The 23618-nt window shown below is 36.7% G+C and overlaps 1 protein-coding gene across 2 annotated transcripts in view; it reads right to left on the reverse strand.

Annotated features, from left to right (window-relative positions):
- The window catches only part of LOC129283159 (sodium/glucose cotransporter 4-like), a 40060-nt gene extending 19693 nt beyond the window's left edge, over positions 1–20367 (reverse strand). Inside the window, exons 1-8 of one of the 2 annotated variants that reach the window (XR_010296560.1) lie at positions 20020–20316; positions 17801–17872; positions 12092–12196; positions 11536–11700; positions 9938–10124; positions 8879–9087; positions 5067–5202; positions 944–1045 (exon numbers count right to left, since the gene is read on the reverse strand). Coding sequence is in view for 1 of the 2 variants with exons in the window: in XM_064113638.1 (XP_063969708.1) it covers positions 944–1045; positions 5067–5202; positions 8879–9087; positions 9938–10124; positions 11536–11700; positions 12092–12196; positions 17801–17872; positions 20020–20130 (1087 nt within the window). In the remaining variant the exon portion in view is untranslated. Of the gene's footprint in view, positions 1–943; positions 1046–5066; positions 5203–8878; positions 9088–9937; positions 10125–11535; positions 11701–12091; positions 12197–17800; positions 17873–20019 lie in introns of both variants that reach the window. The other variant, XM_064113638.1, reaches the window with a different exon arrangement.
- Between the last annotated feature and the right edge of the window lie 3251 nt (positions 20368–23618).

The following is a 23618-nucleotide window of genomic DNA, read 5'->3' on the forward strand; positions in this document are numbered from 1 at the left end:
TTCGGTGTGTCCACAGCAACCGATAGATGGCGCACCGTATTGTGAATCCACCTAACCACATAATGAGTTACATGTAGAGCAAGGAAAATTAATGTGTCATAAAGTATTAAGTAAATTAAGTCAAGCTAGATACATGTATGTTAGATGAACTAATCAACACTTAAAGGGGAATGAAACCTTTGGAACAAAATCAAAGAATAAGAACAAAGAAAGTTTGAGAAAAATCGGACAAATAATGAGAAAGTTATGAGCATTTGAATATTGCCATCACTAATGCTATGGAGATGCTCCTATTGGCAATGCGACAAGGATGTGTGATGTCACATGTGAACAACTTTCCCTTTGATGGACTATAAAATATCCTCAAAATGTCTCTTTTTGCTTTTTCTTATGGTGATACAAACTCTTTATCCATGATGTATTCTTTACATATCTGTATTACATGCCCTCCTATAGAAAGAACACATGATCTACTGATAGATGTGATAATACAGGCAGTTTAAGTGAAATATATACTAAAGTAATGGGGAGAGTTGTTCACAAGTGACATCACGCATCTTTGTCTCATTGCCAATTTGAGGATCTCCATAGCATTATGATCGCAATATTCAAATGCTCGTAACTTTCTCATTATTTGTCCGATTTTTCTCAAACTTTTGTTAATCTGTTTCTTTGATTTTTCTGTTTTCTCATTGCCAATTTGAGGATCTCCATAGCATTAGTGATCGCAATATTCAAATTCTCATAACTTTCTCATAATTTCCCAATTTTTCTCAAACTTTTGTTTATCTGTTTCTTTGATTTTTCTGTTTTCACACAAGCTATCTTGTTCCATAGATTGTATTCTCCTTTAAGTTTACATGTACATCTTGAATGGAAGATTAATCACTATGTTCTGTGCAATGGGGCCCTAGTGTGACTATGTACAATATTGCATACAAACCTTTAGGGAGTACATTCATGACAAGAAGAGGGTAGGCGAGGTTGGAACAGCCGTCTTTAGAGCCACAGATCTCCTCACAATTATCGGTGCAGGCCACAATATCTGGAAAAGAAAATTAAATGAATGCAAGACACTTTGAATGTCATGTTTGTTAACTTCGTGGCCCAGTGGATTAGTCTCCGGACTTTGAAACAGAGGGTCGTGGGTTCAAATCCCAGCCATGGCGTAATTTCCTTCAGCAAGGAATTCATCCACAGTGTACTGCACTCGAACCAGGTGAGGTACATGTAAATGGGTACTGGCAGGAAGTAATTCCTCAAAAAGCTGTGTGCACCTGAATAGGTAGCCTAGCTTAGCCGGGTACCTAATAATAATAACAGGCCCCGCTGGGAGAACAGTTTTCAGAACTGAAGTGGCTACCGACCCTGGGTAAATACCGTTATTATTATTAATTTTCATGGACAGGGGCGGAGCCAGAATGTCAGAAAAGGGAGGGGAGATTTTTTGTCATGCCCTCCCTCCCCCAACTATTGTAGAGGTGGGTGGGTGGGGGAGGGGCAGGGAAGTCATGTGACCACTTATCCTGGAAGGCCATGTGACCTTGCATTGACTCCATTGTCTATCTGTATCATTTCAATTACATTATAACTGTAGCTCGGGCTGCTTTCAATATGACCCTTGTCATGTGATCACTCTACTTGGGAAGTCATGTGATCTAACACCAAGAAGTGGGGGGGGGGGTACATACAAGGCATGTCCTTAGACTTTCTTCATTACAGATGTACTGTAAATGATTACCCTTCTTGCCAGTCATGTGACCTTTTTGTAAAAGGCCTATGACCCATGTGACCAATTAATTAAGTCTTTATCAGATTATCTAACTCAATGACACAAATGTGATTACTTTAACACATGGCAATAGGGCCTAATGTATGTGATCAATGATGTGTGTGTTATTCATGAAAGGGCAAGTTCACCCTGTCGAAAGATTTATTTTGAGAAACTGAAGAAAATATAATAAAAGAATATTGATGAAGGTTTGAAAAAAAAGTTAATTGATTATATATATATACTAAATAGGTTCATTATTTCAGACTGAAATAATCGCTAGAGGGTATTCATTTGTCTCGCAATCTACTATGGTCAACAAGGAAATTCGTGATCACTCTCGCAAAAAGTGTTCACTAGCTTACAAGTTCACGAGCTTTCGAGTGCCGCTGCAACTCTTTATCAAGTGACAAAAATTATCTGATAACGAAGTCTATTTATACCAATCCCCAGGACCTCCGATAATATCATTTATCATTTCTTTCCAATCCAATAGACATTTGACATAGCCACTTTTCTTTTTGGATACAAAGTGCTGCACACGCATACACTACTCCATGTTTGGGCCACTAAAACAATAATTCAACACCTCAGAATGATCAGTTAGTTCATGCAATCCATTATCATTACCAAAATAGATGGGATTTAGTGGCTTTCTAGAACTAGTCAACAGATTGCTTCACTGCAGCAGTTAGACGACTCCATGTTTTTCTGGTATTACAACAAACTTATTGTCGGGGTGAACTTCCCTTTGGGACAGGTGGGCTTGTGTGGAAAGAGAAAAATCAAAGAATAAGATCAAAGAAAGTTTGAGAAAAATCAGACAAATTATGAGAAAGTTATGAGCATTTGAATAGTATCGCGATCACTAATGCTATAGAGATCCTCTCATTGGCAGTGCAACAAAGATGTGTGATGTCACAAGTGAACAAGTTTCCCTGTGATGGACTATAAAATACCCCCAAAATGTCGCTTTTTGCTCTTTCTTATGGTGATACAAACTCTTTATCCATAACATATTCTTTGGAAATCTGTATTACATGCCCCCCTATAGAAAGAATACATGATCTACTGATAGAAATGATAAAAAAGGGCAGTTTAAGTGAAATACATACAAACGTAATGGGAAAATTGTTCACACGTGACATCACACATCTTTGTTGTATTGCCAAAGGGAGGATGTACATAACAATAATGATCTATAGTTCAAATGCTCATAACTACAAATGTATCTTATTATTTATTCATTTTTTCTCAAACTTTTGTTGATCTGTTTCTTTGATTTGTCTGTTTTCACACAAGCTATCTTGTTTCAAAGGTTTCATTTTCCTTTTTAAGAAGTTAAGTTATCAACTACATGAACTATATAGGGAACACATATGATTACTTACAACACGTGACAATGGGGCCTCATGTACATGTATCAGTTCTATGATGTGAATGGTAATGTTATCAACTTTATGAACATAACGAGGACATGCATGTTTACATACAACATCTGAATTGGGGCCTTTTATACCTGACACACACGTGTGATCTATTAATCGGGAAGTTTTTTTTTGCCTCAGGATGAACTTTACACGGTCATGTGATGAATCAATTATGTATCAAAACAGCTGTTCTGAAAACAACATACAATGTGTGACCAACTTTCGTATCAAGAGGCCAAGCTACAATCCAAAGGACACCAGGTTATCAGGGTTTATAGTCACCTGGTACACAAGCATACAAGGCTTTCTGGTTGGTGAACTCCCGGGGGGGGGGGGGGAGGGGGGCTAATAGATTTATAACATGATACTTATCATATGTGCCACACCAAAGTCGAAAATAGGGAACTCTGGGACAAAAATTTGGTCTTAAAATGGGGGCCTCCGGAACGGCTCTAGGATCAACGATTGCTAGAAATGCAATGCTCTGAAACTGACCATATCAGAAAACGGGGGTCTCCGGAGCGGCCCATTCGGCGCCGACCGGCTGAGCAGTTCATGATGGAGGCGCACTGGAACGGGGAACCACAAATTTGAGGGTCTCTGGAACGGAAAAACCCAGAATTTCCATGGCTTTCTAAATTGGTGATGCTCTGGAACGGAAAATAAGGCTGAAAATGGGGGTCTCAACCCCGGGGGGGGCACTCGACCAAAAAAGTGGTAGGGGTGTGCCGCGGGCGAGACAAAAAACGGGGGCCTTGGAGCGGGCTTATTGTAAAAAGGAGGGTCCTCGGAACGGGCTTCGGAACTACAATTTTGTGAAAACGGGGGTCCTTGGAACGGATCGCCAGCGTGCGAGTACGTGCGTATGCACCCCTATGGAACGGGCATGCGTGCATGATGCAGCTAGCGCGGCCTCCGCCGGGTGCGCTAGCGCAGAGACGATGGTCGGACAGCGCTCGGCGGCCGCTTTTCACCAAAATTGCAGCAGATCAATGCGACCGGAACGGCGTAACGAAAAATATGCGAAGCTTTGGAGCGGATTTTTTTTTTTTTTTTCGATAAGAACAAAGTGCTATGCCTTGGAGCGGCTTTCTTTGTTTTTTGTCTCAATAAGACAAAAATGCTATGCCTTGGAACGGAAATTTGGGTGTAAAAACGGGGGTCCCCTCCGCGGCACATACCCACTATGCATTATATACTGAGTGCCCCCCCCGGGTCTCAACCGCGGCACATATGTATCATACATTAATTTATGTACATTTATACTAAGTAACCCCCCCCCCCCTAGAGGTGTACTTCTCAGATAGTCTGATATATATCACATGGGCTACTATTTAACTGGTATAATTGCCATTTGGTCTACACTACACCTTGTCTGATATCCAATTCTCATTAAGCCCTGTTTGTCTAACTTCCACTTACGTCTAATTTCGTTTTTAATTGATTAAATATTTTTATCATTATTATTAAAATCATCATTAGAATAAACATGTATTTATAATGTTGATAATCATTATCATTAGTATTGGTACGCATCACATTAACGTTATCATTTTCATCATCATCATCATCCCCATCACCATCATCATCATTGTACCCCCATCACCACCACCATCATCATTTTCATCCTCATTGATCATTATAATCATTATTTTCATCACTACCTACCTTTTAATAATCATTACAATTATCATTATATAACAATCATTATAACAATTATCATGGTTATCATAATTACAAACTTTTAATCTCCCTTTAATTACATGAAAAGAAGCTGGAAATTTCCAGTGATTATTCTAATCTCTCTTGCTAGAGGAGTTTCCCTTTAAGTATTGTTGAATGTAATCCAAGCTATATTGACTTACCTGGGAATAGTATGCGTGCAATCATGCCAGGCATAACAATAAAGAAGAGAGGTGTGATTTTACAGAGCCCAGCAAAGAGCGTTCCCCCTTGTCCATGAGACAGGTTCTTAGCTGACAGAGCTCTCTGAACAATTACCTATCAAAATAATAGAATACCATACATGTGTGTGATTAAAAAATATATATATATTATTGGTGCCATAACCATGATAGGATTTTTAGAGATTCTTGAGACATATTTTTTTTTTGCCAAACGAGACTTTGAATGATTACCCAAAATAACCGCAAACATGCTCAAAGTGCATGATTTTTTTATTCATAATTGTTGTTGTTGTTGACATTATCATCATTGTATTGAAATTATAGGCACCAAAAGAAAATTGCTTGCAGCTTATTACCATAATTCCTTTTCATCCCTTTATATGATGAAATAGAGTACCTAAGTGATGACGTCAATTTTTTTTATTTCTAATTTCATCATTTTTATACCATATTTTGGTAGCGCATGATGGAAAGTCCATGGGGGCCTGAGATATGACCTCATGAATATATTGATTTTAATGGGGCTGAAATATCACAGAGGGCATAAATGTGACCTGTCACCCGAAAACCAACGCAAGGTTCTCTGCAAATAGCCAAAATAGTAATTTGTCCTTTTAAAAGCACAAATAAAATAAAAATAAAATAAAAATCTGGAAGAGTAACTCTTCTCCTTCATACTGTCAAAATTACAGGTTATAAATTGAAATAAAAAACAAGATGCAAGAGATTCTTTGATACAAGTTAGCTTTTTTTGCGGACTGCTTAGAAGCTTTACTGATATTGCATGGTGTGCACCACTCATGCTTGAGTAAACCTGAACTACAAACCGGTCTAGTTTTCTCCTAATTTTTTTTGCTCTCTCACAGTTTCCAATGCTTTCAATCAAGTACATGTACTTCTGTGGGTTATTGTTGATTGATTCTGACAAGTTATATATCATCATAAAGCTTAGAATACAAACCTATTAAAAATTTCAAAGTTCATTTTGGGTGACTTATTGTTGGTTTAGGGGTGGCTGGTCACAAATGTAATGTTTGAGACACCGTTCTCACTACCATCCTAAAACTAGTTTAGTGGAAACTAGTGTAACGTGTAATGAGAACGGTCAAAGCGATCTTGGAAGCGATCTTCCAAACCGGCTCAGAAAACTACCTCGCGATGTAGTTTTCAAGATCGCTTTGTCTCGTTAAACTGGTTTTAGCGTGAGGACACAACCATTCTTCCGGAAGCGATCTTCGCACATTTTGAGCGCGCTACTCCACACACTGTATGTGGAATGCCTACGCTGAGGTTCCAAATTTTGCGCAAAACATGTCACCCCACTGAGAGTGTTCCCATATCAACAAGACCGCTTAACATGAAATGGTTTTGAAAACCACTTTCAGGTAATCAAATGGGTACGCTAGCAAAGCGATCTTCCAGACTGGTTTCCTGAACCGGTTTCCAGTAAACCAGTTTTAGAAAGTATAATGAGAACAATGTCTGATTTGATCTGAAACATATAGTCTTGCAATATAATGGCCCAAATATATCATGATACTTGATAGTGATTTATTTGTTCTAAATTTCACATACGACAAGTTCATTTTTACTTCTAGAAAGTTTTTTGTACAATTGATCAAAACACAGTTGATTTGGAAGGGGCCAAAAAAGGTGGCTTAACTTTTTCACTTTTCTACGTTTATTAAATCATACTTGATGCCAGCTCAGGTGACCTTTCCCTTTAAATAGAACACTGTTTCAAGGACAACCTGACTCGACCATATTTAACTATAAAGATATTGTTATCATAATCAAACACAATAACGTTGTACATCGGATATTTGCTTTCTTCTCATAAACTGATGCATTGGCAGATTTCTATGATATCAAATTAAATTATGAATTGATAAACATAAGAATTGTGAGATCCCAATGTGATAAGCGTGTTAAGTGTGGGAACTGAACAGCACGTACTATACTTAACGTGTCACTATATATTTATTGATTCCGTGAAATTAAATGGGCCCAGTTGGCTCACTTTATTATCAAGTGCACGTTATCTCTTGAAAGCATGATAATAAAATATACTAGTAGTTTTTGTGTTTGCAATTCCCAACCCCAATTGTCTATCAATGTTCCGATACATTGTACACAATATTAAATGAAAGTGTAGTACATGTAAAGTGGATATGTATTAATTAGATAGTGAATTATTTTGCAATTTGACATGGAAATTCAGTTTGGCTTGACAAATATTTAAAAAAAAATGCATATCTTTCCCCCTTTTTTTAATAAAAAAAATTATTTATAAAGCATGAAATTGGCTGAAAATATCATCTTTGCATGTAACATTCTGATGCACAATTTATTGAATTACAGGAAAAATTTAAATTTTCAAAACAAAACTATAAAACATTTAATGTTCAACATTTACCAAACCTTCAGACAGGCTTTAGAAAGCAGAAACAACACTCTGAACAGCACAAATGATCATCTATCAAACCTGAGTGGAATTCATAAAGATGTTCATGAAGTTACACAAGTCTTTACGCATAACTGGAATGTGTACTTAGGTACTAAAGTTAGCCACATCATTTAGCATGAGACAGGATCTCTCGTAGTGCCTACTCATGTTTAACTTATGAATCACTTTATGAAATGGCACCCCGAGGCCCGTTGTTTACTTTTGCCATAAAAACTCTGGCAAATTTTTGCCAGAGTTTTTAAATGTGTAAATTTCAATGGCATAATTTTGTTTGCCAGAGCTTTTTATGGCAAAAGTTTTATGCAATGGGTCCCTGATCTATCACCCAGTAGATTGTTAAAAGATGATCCCGGACCAACTGAAGGGAAAAGCAAGGTCACAAGATCATTATCAACATCATTATCATCATAATCATCACCTTCATCACCATCATCATAATCACTACCAACATTATCATCATCATCATCATAATCACTACCATCATTATCATCACCATCATCATCACCATCAACACCATCATACTAATCATCATAATCACCACCACTACCATCATTATCATCATCATCATGATGACCATCAGAATCATCATCATCATCATTACTATCATTATACTCATAATCATTATCATCATCATCATCACCATTATTATCATAATAACCACCATCATCATTATGATCATCATCATCATCACCACCATCATCATCATCACCACCATCAATAATACCATTCTCATTCTCATTCTCATCATCACCATCATAATAATAATCATCGCCATCATCATCACCATCATCATCACCATCATTATCATCACATCATCATCGTCATCAACAGCAGTGGTAGCAGCATGAACACCATGGTCGGCAAAAACAGCAGCCCAAGCCCAGCCAATATCAACACCATCAGCTAAAAAGATAATCATCATCGTTACCATTTCCTTCATCATCACAACACACGTAGAATATAAAATTAAAAAATAAAAATAAAAATAAACTGACCTGATCTGTAGCCCAGTACCAGAGGGATGCAGCAGTCTGCCCAAATATGAACCCAGGCCACGGGAGGTCAGAGTTCACGGGATGACGGAAGAGATTAAAGTAATCATCCCTGGGGATCGAGACATCCCCATCCCCATCACCATCATCAACATCACCATCATCATCATCACCATAATAATCATCATCATCACCATCATGATCATCATCACCATCATCATTATCATCAAATCATCATTATCATCAACAGCAATAGTACAGCATGAACACCATGGTCAGCAAAAGCAGCAGCCCCCCAAAAACAAACTGACCTGATCTGTTGCCCAGTACCAGAGGGATGCAGCAGTCTGCCCAAAGATGAACCCAGGCCACGGGAGGTCAGAGTTCACAGGATGACGGAAGAGATTAAAGTAATCATCCCTGGGGAGACCACAGGAGCTGTTGGAGTAGTACGTCTCGTTGGCGATGGCTTGGGCATACAAGGGCTCCAAATTTTGATAACCACCGATGGCTTTGAAACCTAATAAAGTAATCACAAGGTGTACTGGAATAAAAGCATAGCTAATAAGTAACACCTCATCAAAATTACACACAAGGTCCATATCTAAACCATGCAATAGTGAATTTTTGCATCAGCTACGCTTTCTGGAACATACCAAATCTATAGTTAAAAGCCGTTCATAAAAATCATCTTCCATCTGTGAATCATATCAGCAGTGTTGTCTTGTTATTTGACAAGCATTTTCAATAGATTTTATGTCAGGAAGCATCTGCACAGTGGTTGCAAACACTTGCCAATAATGAATCATTGGGGTAAAAAAAGATTTCCAACAATTTTCAACATAAGATCTTTTGGCATTGTAAGATCTTGTGAAGCATGTTCCTTCAACAAGATCTAACTGTATCATAATTATTCAAGCAGGTGTTGTGGCTCAGTTGATATGTTTTCAGGCTTTGAACTGTAAGCCCTAGGGTTCAAATCCAATCACTATGAAAATGTTTCTCTATGATCATCATTATCGAAAAGTTGGTCATGTTAATTAATGAAAATGTCATATTTTTAGGGTTGCGCAATACCCCGGCAATGCCGCCAGGACGACCGTGGACCGGGTATTACCGTACCCCTTTTCTGTTCTGTTAATGGATCGTCCTGTCGGCAGGACTGGGGTACAAGTTAAATTATTCTGAGTACAGAACAATTCATTTAGGGTATTTTTTATGTACTTACACAGTTTGTATCAATGTTCTGTTTGATTGAAGTGCAACGATATGTTTTGCATATTTTGATTGTTTTTGTGACGAATAAAAACTGCAAAGATAAAATATTATCGAAAAGTCCATAGTATTAAAGATTGTACATTATTACTTACTTTCAATGCAGAGCCAGAGTGCTCCTATCAACATGATCATGGCCTGTAAGGTGTCTGTAAAGATGACGGCAGCCAGTCCACCTGTCACCGTGTACAATGCTGTGATAGCCAGTAGGGAGAAGATGGATACATACAGATTCCAACCAAGTGCTTGCTGGATGAACAAAGCTCCAGAGTACAGATCAACCTAGAGACACAAGAATAGTCCATGGTTTCTGATTACATCTCTCTTACAGAACAGAGTTCGAGAGCTCAAGTCTCTCTTCCAAATCAAACTCTCTTCCACAAAGGTCTTTCTATAAAGTCTCTCTTACTCAACAGAGCTCTGTGGCTCAAGTCTGTCTTAAGTCTCACTTCCACAACAGTCTCTCTTAAGCTTTTCTTCCACAACAGAGCTCAAGTCTTTCTTAAGTTTCTCTTAAACATGTAAAACAGATTACCATAGGCTCAAGTCTCTCTTCCACAGCATTATCTCTCCCAAAAGTCAGTCTCTCTTACACAACAGAGCTCTAAAGCTCAAGTCTCTCTTCAGTCTCTCTTAAACATGTAAAACAGATCTCCAGAGCCCAAGTCTCTCTTCCAAAGCAATATATCTTCCACAAAAGTCTGTCTTAAGTCTCTCTTTAACGACAGAACCCCAGAGCTCAAGTCTCTCTGAAGTCTCACTTCCACAACAGTCTCTCTTACACAAAAGTCTCTCTTAAAACTCTTGTTCACAACAAAGCTCAAGTTTAAGTCACACTCCCATAACAACCTGTCTTAAGTCTCACTTTTACAACAGTCTCTCTTCCACCAAAGTAACACTTAAGCATATCTCAAGAGCCAAATTCTTTCTTCCACAAAGGTCTTTCTAAATCTCTCTTACAAGACAAAGCTCAAAAGCTCAAGTCTCTCTTCCACAACAGTCTCTCTTAAATCTGTCTAACACAACAGAGCTCTAGAGCTCAAGTCTCAATTAAGTCTCTCTTTCAAAACAATACCTCTTTCTCACAAACCTTGCTTAAGTCTGTCTTCAACAACATAACTCAAGTTTCTATTAAGTCCTGATTCCATGACAGTCTTTCTATCAAACACAAGTCTAGAGCTCAAGTGTCTCTCCCAAAACAAGTCTCACTTCCACAAAAGTCTTTCCATTTTCTCTCTTCCACAACAGAACTCCAAAGCTCAAGTCTTTCTATCACAAAAAATGAAGGAAATTCAGAGAAGATGGTACAAGGTGCATTTCAGTTAAGTCATATCCAGTCGGTTTGCCACATGAAGAATTTCACAGTACCCTAAGTTTTGCACTTGCCAAATCTAAATACAGCTACCAGCTATGGCAAAAGGTTCTGACTTTTGTTAAGAAACTTCAAATGGAGGGAATGACACCTACATGCTCTTCAAGGATACATGGATATAGAATCGTTTCAAGTGATCAGTTTTATTATGGCTGCATGTATTCACACTAAACATGCTTTACTTTGGCATGTTTTGTCTACTCCTGGAAGTGGAAGCTTGCAGGTAAATGCAAGACGTAAGATTGATCGATTTGGGAACTAAAATGGACTAGTGATCGATTGTGAATTTCTTGTAAATGCACCCGCAATAGTAGTCCTTACTGATATCTTGGTGAAGATGTATAAGATGAGCGAGACAACAGCGATGTACATTCTGATCCTCCTTCCTCCAAATCTCTTCTGCAGATACTCAGGCATGGTGTAGATACCGGCAGCAAGGTACACAGGGAGGAACACCCATCCCATCACTTGAAGCAAGATAATGGCCTGCAACAAAATAATACAAATAATGCACAGGATGTTTGCAAGATATGGGAACCTCACTGTGCACAAGAATGTAGGCAAGTACCCAGTGTTGGGCTGATTTGTGCATATAGCCCCAAAATGAAAATACGACTAGTCTTGAAATTCTATATTCAGTTCTTCCGAATTCTGCAAAAATGTTTCCGTTTCGCGGAAATCTAGGGGCAGGGCGGCGGAACGTCAGGCTCATAAAATGAAAGTGGAGGGGCACCTATTGTTTGGCAGACAAAAGGTGCCCCTCCACTTTCTTTGTCCGAGCCTGATGTTCCGCCGCCTCTGTCTAGGGGCTTTCACTTGGGTTACAGAGCCTACAGGGACTTACAAACTTCAGAATATGGTTCTGGATTGTACTTACATTGAGTTCAAAGGCACCGACACCAATGCCTGATGATGCCCCTGATCCTGCTAGGCCTATGAAGTGCTCACTACCAATGTTACTAGCGAACAAAGAAGCCCCCACCTGTCAAAGTACAAAGAAAGAGCAGAATAAGCAAGGAGGTACATGTGCATTACCGACTGGAGTACACCAGCATCATTGTTGACCCTAAATGACCTTTGACCTTGGTCATGTGGTCTGAAACTCAGGCAGGAAGTTCAGTGATACATTGTTACCCTTATTTCCAAGTTTCATTACCTAGGGCCCAATATACTTTCTAAGTTATGATGACATTTCTAAAACTAAACCTTGGTTAAGATTTCAATGTTGACAACGCAGCCGCCGCCGTCAAAAAAGTGGCGCAGATCTTGCTCTGCTATTTAACGAGACAAAAACTAATTATAACATTAAAAAAACATGAATAATAATGAGGATATAGGTTTCCTATCAATAACAAAGTAATAAACAAGGAAACTTCTTTAAAACTCCTTGGTGTTAAGATTGAAATTAACCTTACGTGGAAAGACCATGTAAATGAAATACATATAAAATGTAATATGACATCACAAATCAAGGAACTAAAATTCCATTATCAACTTTTTTTAAATTTACAATGATTTTTCTCAAACCAGCACCATATTTTCTTCTTTTTTTTCTGCTACTTACAAAACACTATTCACCATTCTTTTCAATCTGGTTTCTCCTTTCACAATATTCATGAAAAAAAGAATAGCAATAACCGATACTTTCAGTCACTCTTTTGATAGAAAGATCACATTGTACTCTTTCATGATGAATAGGTAATGATACAATGTAGACTACATACCAGAAGTAGAATGAAACCATACTAGTTACAAGTTAGGGCCTTTTCACACGTGAATCTCTATTCATCATTGCAATGATGATTGCAAAATATCGTGACTGTAATTAGCGTTCGCGATTCTAATCATGTTCTAGTTTGGTTTCACACTGTGGTAAATATTCGTCATTAGCCTTATTTTTCACTGGAATCATTCAAATTTCATTTTACTGTGTGAAAGGGCAGTTAGACTTGTTAATGAATGATAAGGAAAACAAACTTTGGTTTTGATGACTTGGCATATCAGTTGACTGGGAAATCTGAATTGATTCCACTGCATAACTGATTAGTATAAATTTATTGAAGTACATTACAATGTAAGTCTCTTTCTAACCCCTCCCATAAAAATTCATTGATGTACCATATTTCAAACATCTTTCTTTTGTAAACTTAAAAAAAGAAATCACATGTACATGAATAAGAGTTAATTGCACTTTTACTCTGTAGTGAAGAGCTTAAAGCCAAAATAAAGCTTTAAGCACTCCATATGATATTTCACAGTTGCACCTTAAATACTTAAAGGTCAAGTCCACTCCGGAAAAACATTGATTTGTAGAAAAAGAGAAAAATCAAAGAAGGATAACACTGAAAATTTCATCAAAATCGGATGTAAAATAAGAAAGTTATGACATTTCAAAGTTTCACTTATTTTTCACAAAACAGTTATATGCACAATTCGGTGATATGGAAATGAGAGAGTCGCTGATGTCACTCACTCACTATTTCTTTTTTTATTGTTTGAAATATACAATATTTTGATTTTTACAGATTTGAAAATATGCAACCTCATGTTAGACCAAAAAAATGTTCGAACAATGATAATTACACATGTTCAGGAAGGAATAAAATTTATTTCACTTGACAACGAGGAGAAAACTTGAATATTTCAATTCCATGTAATGAAATACAAAAGAAATTGTGAGTGGATGATGTTATTGATCAGTCTCCTCATTTGCATACTGACCAGGATGTGAATATGACTATTACGCAAAATTAAGAAAAAACTTTAAAATGTCATAAATTTCTTATTTTACATCCGATTTTGATGAAGTTTTCAGTGTTATGCTTGTTGGATTCCTCTCTTTAAATCAACATTTCATTGGGGTGGACTTGTCCTTTAAAGAAACTATAAAAGTCACATTAATAATCTGTGCTGAAGGAGAAAGGAAAGATTCTGAGTTGTGTTTTTGATATAAAAGCTGGCATCGGGAGACTCACCACCCCTCACACTGTAAAAAAAAAATTGTAATTTGAATGATGATTCCAGTGAAAAATAAGGCTAAGGACAAATTTTTAGCATGCGTGAAACAAAGCTAGAACATGATTAGAATCACGAACACTTATACATGTATCACAATCATGCATTCAATTTCTATTCCGGAGGTGAATTCCAGTTAAGTTTCACTCAAATTACGGTAAATATTTTGTGTGTGAAAGGCTTGACCTCCAAATCATCTTTTGTGGGATTTAGCTTACGTGACCTTTTAAGCACTTCTGTAGATAATACAAAATGCAATCATCGTAGGACACATACCGCCTTCGCTCCGGAATTCAAATCAGATTTCAAGTAAGCGTGTGAAAGGTACGATGATTTTAAAGATGAATTGCAATCATCATTACAATAATGATTCAAGATTCACGTGTGAAAAGGCCCTCAGTGATCTGATTTGATTTGAAATAACTATCTTTGAAAGAAACTTTCACCCTCATTAATTTAATTTCTTCTTTTCTGTACTAATTATATCAAGGGTGAATTGCACTAATTTCTCCTGCTCTATATAAATTATATCAGGGTGAATTGCAAAATTTTGCACTCTAATGAAAACACAGCAGGATATAAATAGAAAGGAAAATTCTGGGGAGCGTTTCATGAAAGGATTTTATCCGACAAGTCGTGTTTTAACCGACAATTACCATAGCAACAGTACCTCTCAGCCAATCAGAATCGGGGAAAGTTGTCAGATCTGACAACTTGTCGGACATAAATGTTGATGAAACGCTCCCCTGATCACTTGTTCTAGTGTTGTGGTGCAGTGCCATGAGGCGTGTTAAAGCGGTTCCATCACATTTGCTCCGGCGACAATTGCTCCAATGGAAAATCTGCTCATTTAAAGTCAAACATAAAAACTAACCTCCAAAAAAAATAAACCCTAATCCTTATGTTTACATCCAATCCTAAAACTCTCTTACGATCCCAACTCTAACCCTAAGCCCTCTGAGATACTAAGAAAGGAGCAAATGTTGCAGGAGTAAATGTCGTGTCACTTTTAAAGCAATCCTTAGAGAAAAGTGTGAATAGTGTGTTAAATCAAGTAAATTAACATTAATTTGACAAAAACTATTATTACTAACAGCCTTGGCACATATCCATTCAAACGCACATGTGCAAAACCTGAGTGGTCGTTTTAATTGGATTCTGTTGAACTAATTTCAAAATTATCATCAAAACTGGCATTCATGTTTCACTTGCAACTTATAAACAGCCGATTTTGACATTTCATGTCATTTTTAGTGTATTCAATTGATTTTCTGAAGCTGGAATCATAATCAAGAATCAAAAATCAATTTAAGCAAACATAACACTTGATAGGTACAGTATGTTTGTTTTTCCACACAGTAATTTTGTTAATGTTCTGTACTTTGTTCATATAAGTTTATTTATTGATTTTATACTTCCTTGGTTTTGATATGATTTTTATTAAATTGTATAACTTTGAAGGCTCTGCTTCAAAACACACCTTGAGTATTTCATGTTTGCGTTATGAAAGACATTTATGTGCTACCCACAACAAAGAAAAATGGCTAAAAGATAGGGAAATAACCTTAATTTCAGACCTTTCTTATTTCCGAGACTAAATTCAGACTAGTATTCTGTTGTCAGTATTTTCATTTTCAATATGTCGACTGCATGCGCAAGCGATCAAATTATGCGGCTATGGCTTTTTGCACTAGTAGTCAGCATACATGTACCAACACTAGTATTCAACCTAGATGGGGCTTTCTCACAATCTGCCCTATCCGTCTATTGGACTACCATTTGGGAAAGTCAAAGTAGACTGATATAGTTGAGCAATCTACACCATTTGAGACATTTTGCGATCTATCATCACTAGGTTGAATACTAGAGATGGCATGTTGAATACTCAAAATTGCAAAAACTATCGCCCGCATAATTTGTTCATCTGTGCATAGAGTCAACAGATTGATAAAGAAAATACTGACAACAGAATGCCTTGAATTTTCTCTTGGAAATGAAGAAAGGTCTGAAATTAAAATAAATTCCCTATTTCTGTATATCTGAGGAAGTTCTCTCCAAATGGGTTGAATTCTATCAGGTTGAATATACTCTACTGTACGGTTCATTAGTTTTCTCTACCTTGTTCAAATACACCACGGGTGAATAGTCCTTTAGAGAATACCCAGACGTAAAATAAAGTGGTGAAACTACAAGCATGAGACCATTCTATTTTGTGGTGACCTCGAGATCGCTCTAAAGTAAACAAGATTTTACCTGAAACCGCTGAGAAAGTATCGCAGTAAAGTCCTACGTTTTGCATATATGACAATGAATCTGAGCAACAGATAATGTTTTTGAAAAGAGCAATTTAGTTTCTTTGACTGTCCATGTTAGTCTTTAGTTTTGGGGGTAAAATATGAAAATGACACATAACTTTCCAGTAAAAAGTGAAATAAGAAGTCAAGAAACTCCAAAATTTTCACATTTTCCATTCATGAACTTGGATGAAATTGGAACAATACCAGAATTTTAACAATAATCAAAGAAGCTTTGTATGAAAAATCAATTCTGAGAAGCCAGGCATACGGATATGTCTGGAAATAATTCAATTCTTTGATTGTCAACCCTAAAAATTTGTGTGCAAGCCCAGAATGTCCACGATCTTTGCTGACACTTTTTTTTGTACAACGGAGCCATATGATCGTACCATGGGCCTACTAGGTCCATGATCATACCGATGCATATGAATTATGAAATTATTACATTTTGTGATAAGTGATAACATAAAGTTTAATCTAATAATAGCAAAAGAAAAAGGATATTGGGGACATACCGGTACATACTGTACAGTGTACATGCATCAGCCCACTTATTTATTGCATATTCATGATGGCATGCATATATGTTTTCACAATATATTGCTAAACTTTGAAATTCAATCTTTCATGCTGTCACATTTTGATGAAATTTTCAGCAATTAGCTCTGTGAAATTCACCCTATAATTATTTTTCAGTCATAACTCTCAAGTCAATGGAGGTGAATTAGACAGTGTTGCACTTGTTAAAAACTGTGTGGAGAGCTTTAGGAAAGGGTCAATATTATAAAGATTCATATCATCATCACCACCACCACCATCATTAACAGTTTAACACCACTATTATCATCAATCATCATCATCACCATCATCATCACCACCAACTCAATCATCATCATCATCACCATCACCAAAATCATCATCATCATCAATTAATACATGTAATCATCATCATCAATTCATAATCATCATCATCCCCATCAACATCATCACCACCATCATCATCATCATCGATCATCCTCAATCTCCTCCTAGCTCCTCATCATCATCACTATCATCATCCCCATCCAAAATGAGCCTCTTGTTCTCCTTCATCATCATCATCTTCATCATCACCACCACCACTACCACCACCATCACCACCACCACCACCACCACTACCACCGTCATCATTAACATCACCACCATCATCGTCATCATCATCACCACCACCATTGACACTTGAAATGTGACCATAAACTGCATAAAATCAAGGAATTAAAAGTAAAAATACTTACAGGAAACCATAGCATTGCTCCTCCAGCTAAGAAATATCCCTCGGTGCTCCCCCGGTTGGATCGACACATTGACTTGAAAAGAATTAACAAGCAAAAAATCATTGAATTATGACATAAATATACAAGCCTTCACAGGGTCCAAATTAATATTATTTTGCTTATCGAATTGGCAACAATCATCAAAGGACCAAAGTCCAACCTAACAAAAGGTTGAATAAAAAGAGAAAAATCCAACAATCACAACACTAAAAATTTCATCAAGATTGGATGTAAAATAAAAAAGTTATAACATTTTCAAATTATGCTTAAAGGGATGCTCCGGGCTGAGAATAAAATGATTTAAACAAATAAAGAAAAATTATACAAACAAAACATTGAAAATTTGATCAAAATCGGACTAGGAATAACAAAGTTATGGCATTTTAAAGATTTGCATTATTCCAGTAGAATATCCAGTGAAACAGTTCTAGGCATGTCTTCATTCAATTAGCCACTTGATGATGTCATATCCCCACTTGTTATTTTGTATAATTATTATATGAAATTAGGTTTATTCAAAGTTTTTCTACCAAGAACTGAAAAAATTGGATTGACAACTGATCTAGTTCATTACATATTTATTGCTGCAACTTACCGGTATTTCATTATAAAGGAGACGCATTATTCACACATGTAAGAAAAAATGAAACAATTATTATTTCATGTAATAACATAAGAAAAAAGAAAGTGGGGATAAGACATCATCAGCCCACCCAATGAATATTCATGATGACATGCATATAACTATTTTCACAAAATATTGCTAAACTTTAAAATTCAATAAATTTGTTATTTGTTATCCTTTTTTTGATGAAATTTTCAGCATTTCAAGCTCTGTGAACTTTACTCTATTCATTTAGATATAAATATTTTCAGCCTAGAGAACCCCTTTAAAGGGATATTTACTCCAAGTCTTCAATAACTACCGGTAACTAATGCACTTAATCAGTTGTCAATGCAATTGTTTTAATTCAATTGGTAGAAATTTTTTGAATAAACCTGATTTCATATAAAAAAAATATAAAAGAACAAGTGGGGATATGACATCATCAGTTTGCTCATTGAATATTCATGAAGACATGCCTAGAACTGTTTCACCAGAATAATGCAAATCTTTAAAATTCAATAACTTTGTTATCCAGTTTTGATCCAACTTTCAGCATTTTGCTCTGTGAATTTTACTTTATTGTATCTTCAGCCAGAGCATCCCTTTAAATTCACATTCTGATCGGTATGCAAATGGGTCCTGACACTCATTTATATTGTTTTTATTTATGAAATATTCTAATTAGTCTCTTTATTGTCCTGTGAAACAAAGTTGCATTCCTCTCTGAAAATGTGGAATTTCCATTGTTTAACATTTTATGGTTAAAAAATTTGTAAAAATTTAAGTTGTATAATCCAAATAATAAAATATAAAAGAAAAAGTGAGGGACATCATCATGTCTCATTTGCATATGTCACTGAGTTAGGCATGATATATAACTGTTTTGTGAAAATAAGCAAACTTTAAATGTCAAAATTTCTCATTATTTTTACATCCGATTTTGATGAAAATTTTCAGTATTAAACGCTTGTAAAACAAGTGATTTTTCTCTAAATATACATTCCATTGATCATTGGCCTAATAAGGATTAAGGTAACAATGCAGTATGACTATGAAAGAGTTAAAAGATTATGAAAAAAATGATGACCTTGACTACAATAATAACGATATTGATGAGCGATGGTTCAATATAGTCTAGACTCTGACAGAAATTATGGCAATTATAAAGATAGGAGTCATCTATATCACCATCATCTATATAATGCATTGTCTTTGAGCGATATATTAGATGTCCTACACTACAGTTATATTCCAATTAACATGATTAAGCACATGTGCAGTATTAATATGCGTCTGATTCATTATTTTAGTCCTAAGTAATTGCCAATATTATTGTTATTGGCAATAACAATGCCTGTACAACAGATGGATGGATATGTATAGATCTATAACATTAGCTTATAAATATTAGCGAAGTTTCGAGAGCTGAAGCGAGCGCGAGTTGTGTGGATCTGCAAGAGGCCACGTAATCTATGTCATTGCCCCCCTCCTGAGCTGAGGCTGTGCTAGCAGCTAGCGCACCCCTCAGTTCATCACTGTGCAAGAGTATTGACTATATAAAGAAGATACTTACTCCCAAACCAACAGCGAGGACAAGCACAAAGTAAACCACTAACACCACAATATCTACGGCAACAAATCCCTGCTGACCGTCCATCGGTGTTACGATTTCTTCTCCCTCCATGATGATAATCGACTAGAAAAACACCTGTAAACTTAAATTGAGTGGAGCTAGATATTACTATTAGCGCTTGTCAATTGCATGAAAGTTTGTCGTTGTATACATGTAGGTGCCTACTCCTCTCGCCGCCCGCTGCATCGTCTGCTATCGCTCGCGACTGCTTTCCGATTCCTCATCAGCTGTCTCGACTCCGAGCATAAGATCCCCACCCTCCCCTATTCAATGCTCGGTTAACGATGCGATGGGGCTTTGAAATTGTCTCTTCTTTGGCTTATTTACGTAACTGTAGGCCCTAATCCTTCTTTTGTTATACCATGGACCTCCTGTATGAATTCGGGCCGTCAGATAAGGTCCATGGTTAAACCCTAAACTCGGGCTGCCGAACCCGGGGAGGGGGGCGGGCGTCTCAGAGGGCTCGACAGACCGTCCTTAAAAATAAAAAAAACCTTGCATGTATAAAAAAAAATCCCATCCTAATGTATTTTTGGATGGTTTACCCCCTCCCCCCTCATACGGCTCAGCGAGCCAATTTGCAGACACATCATTATCCCAGAAGGCATATCAGGCTCTACCCTTTTGAGCCGGTCAACCACGCCCATTCCCGAAATACAAAACCACATGCTTATCATCATGGCCCTGGGAAGCGGGGTTGCTGAAGCACCCCAAAAATTTTATTGGGGTGCTGCGTGTATTATTCTCCATATATAGGCAGCACCCACATGTATTCTGAAAGAATGTGTAAAAATTGAAAAATGTAACCCAAATGACATTTATTTTCCAGTGAAACCCCCTTTTTTTCCAAATTCCTCGGCACCCTGATTTGATGTCCATTTTGGAGTGAAAACTTTTTTTTTTCTTTTATGCTTTTCAAATTTACATCAGCACCCCCAGTAAATAAATCGTTCCCAGGGCCCTGCCTTGCTTGCATGCTTGCAATCTAGATCTCAAATGTGTATTCATATACCTAAATAAAATATTATTGTCAATAAAATTCGGCTAACTCATGTGGAACACCGTCTCAGTTTGGTAAAAGATAATTCATTTTATGGCCAGTGACAAATGATTTGTGACCCGTTTGGGCGAACGTAAAAGCCGGGGGTTAAGGCACTTAAATGTTTGATTTACGATGCAATGAAATGCTGAAAATATTTTTTATCATCTCACTACAAACGACAAGTTTAGTCACAGAAACTGGATGATCATGCTACTGATCCCAAGGGGGGGGGGGATATCCCGCAGTGGATGGCTGAGGATTTAAATTCCCTGGCATGGCACCGTGAAGGGAAACGGGAATTAAGGTGGTGATGGACCTAATTGAGAGAAGAGAAACCGAGATGAAAATTAAAGAGCAAGAAGCAAGAGGAAAAAGAAGAGCAAGAAGAAGAAAGAAGGAAAAGGAGAAGCAGAAGAAGAAGAAAAAGAAGATGAAAAGAGAAGAAAAAGAAGAAGAAAAGAGAAGTATGTGTAGTAGATGATAATTAGGAATGACAGGAGAGGATGAAAAAAAAAGATATATAAAAAAGTACACTTTTATCATCACCATCACCACTACCACCATCATCTCCACCACCACCATCAAAAATCATCATTCATCACCACCATTATAATCACCGTCATGGCAATTCTCATAATTTTTTTAGCTGGGGGGCAGGACAAATAAACTTTAAAAAAAAACTCAAAATCGAGGGAGCGAGGCGACAGAGCTTGTCATTCGGGTGCTTTTGTATTTTGTAAAGTGGACTTAAGGAAGGAAGGCTGTGTACGCCCATGACTACAATCACCTAATTTGCTGTGCAAACCCTTGACTCGTGGAAAGTGGTCTGAATATGGAGCCTAAAAACACTGGCAGTGACTTATTTGCAGAAGACCACTCTCATTTAGAAACTGGAATAGCAATTTCTATTTGTGCTAGTCTTGTGTGAAGACCCAATTGTTGATTAAAATTTCAATCAGGGTTTGTGCCTGCAGACTAACATTCACCGACATCATCATCATGATCATTATTGCCATCATCATCAGAATCATCACTACTATCTATCATCACCTTGATCATCAAAAAGATGAAAATAAACAAGGGTAGAGGAAGGATACGAACAAACAAAATACAAAAACTAATTTACAAATTTCTCAATCAAATTAGATCATTGTTGATAAAAAATTCAATCAGGGTTGTGCCTGCAGACTAACATTCACCGACATCATCATCATGATCATTATTGCCATCATCATCAGAATCATCACTACTATCTATCATCACCTTGATCATCAAAAAGATGAAAATAAACAAGGGAAGAGGAAGGATACGAACAAACAAAATACAAAAACTAATTTACAAATTTCTCAATCAAATCAGATCATTGTTGATAAAAAATTCAATCAGGGTTGTGCCTGCAGACTAACATTCACCGACATCATCATCATGATCATTATTGCCATCATCATCAGAATCATCACTACTATCTATCATCACCTTGATCATCAAAAAGATGAAAATAAACAAGGGAAGAGGAAGGATACGAACAAACAAAATACAAAAACTAATTTACAAATTTCTCAATCAAATTAGATCATTGTTGATAAAAAATTCAATCAGGGTTGTGCCTGCAGACTAACATTCACCGACATCATCATCATGATCATTATTGCCATCATCATCAGAATCATCACTACTATCTATCATCACCTTGATCATCAAAAAGATGAAAATAAAAAAGGGAAGAGGAAGGATACGAACAAACAAAATACAAAAACTAATTTACAAATTTCTCAATCAAATCAGATCATTGTTGATAAAAAATTCAATCAGGGTTGTGCCTGCAGACTAACATTCACCGACATCATCATCATGATCATTATTGCCATCATCATCAGAATCATCACTACTATCTATCATCACCTTGATCATCAAAAATATGAAAATAAACAAGGGAAGAGGAAGGATACGAACAAACAAAATACAAAAACTAATTTACAAATTTCTCAATCAAATCAGATCATTGTTGATAAAAAATTCAATCAGGGTTGTGCCTGCAGACTAACATTCACCGACATCATCATCATGATCATTATTGCCATCATCATCAGAATCATCACTACTATCTATCATCACCTTGATCATCAAAAAGATGAAAATAAACAAGGGTAGAGGAAGGATACGAACAAACAAAATACAAAAACTAATTTACAAATTTCTCAATCAAATCAGATCATTGTTGATAAAAAATTCAATCAGGGTTGTGCCTGCAGACTAACATTCACCGACATCATCATCATGATCATTATTGCCATCATCATCAGAATCATCACTACTATCTATCATCACCATGATCATCAAAAAGATGAAAAGAAAAAAGGGAAGAGGAATGATACGAACAAACAAAATACAACATGAAATCTTTCTAATTCACAAATTTCTCAATCAAATCAGATATTTGTGACTACCTGTATAACACAACTTTTTATAAAAAAATAAAGGCTTGATGGCATCCATG

The sequence above is a fragment of the Lytechinus pictus genome, chromosome 19, assembly GCF_037042905.1.
Source record: "Lytechinus pictus isolate F3 Inbred chromosome 19, Lp3.0, whole genome shotgun sequence".
In the NCBI taxonomy this organism is placed as follows: domain Eukaryota; kingdom Metazoa; phylum Echinodermata; class Echinoidea; order Temnopleuroida; family Toxopneustidae; genus Lytechinus; species Lytechinus pictus.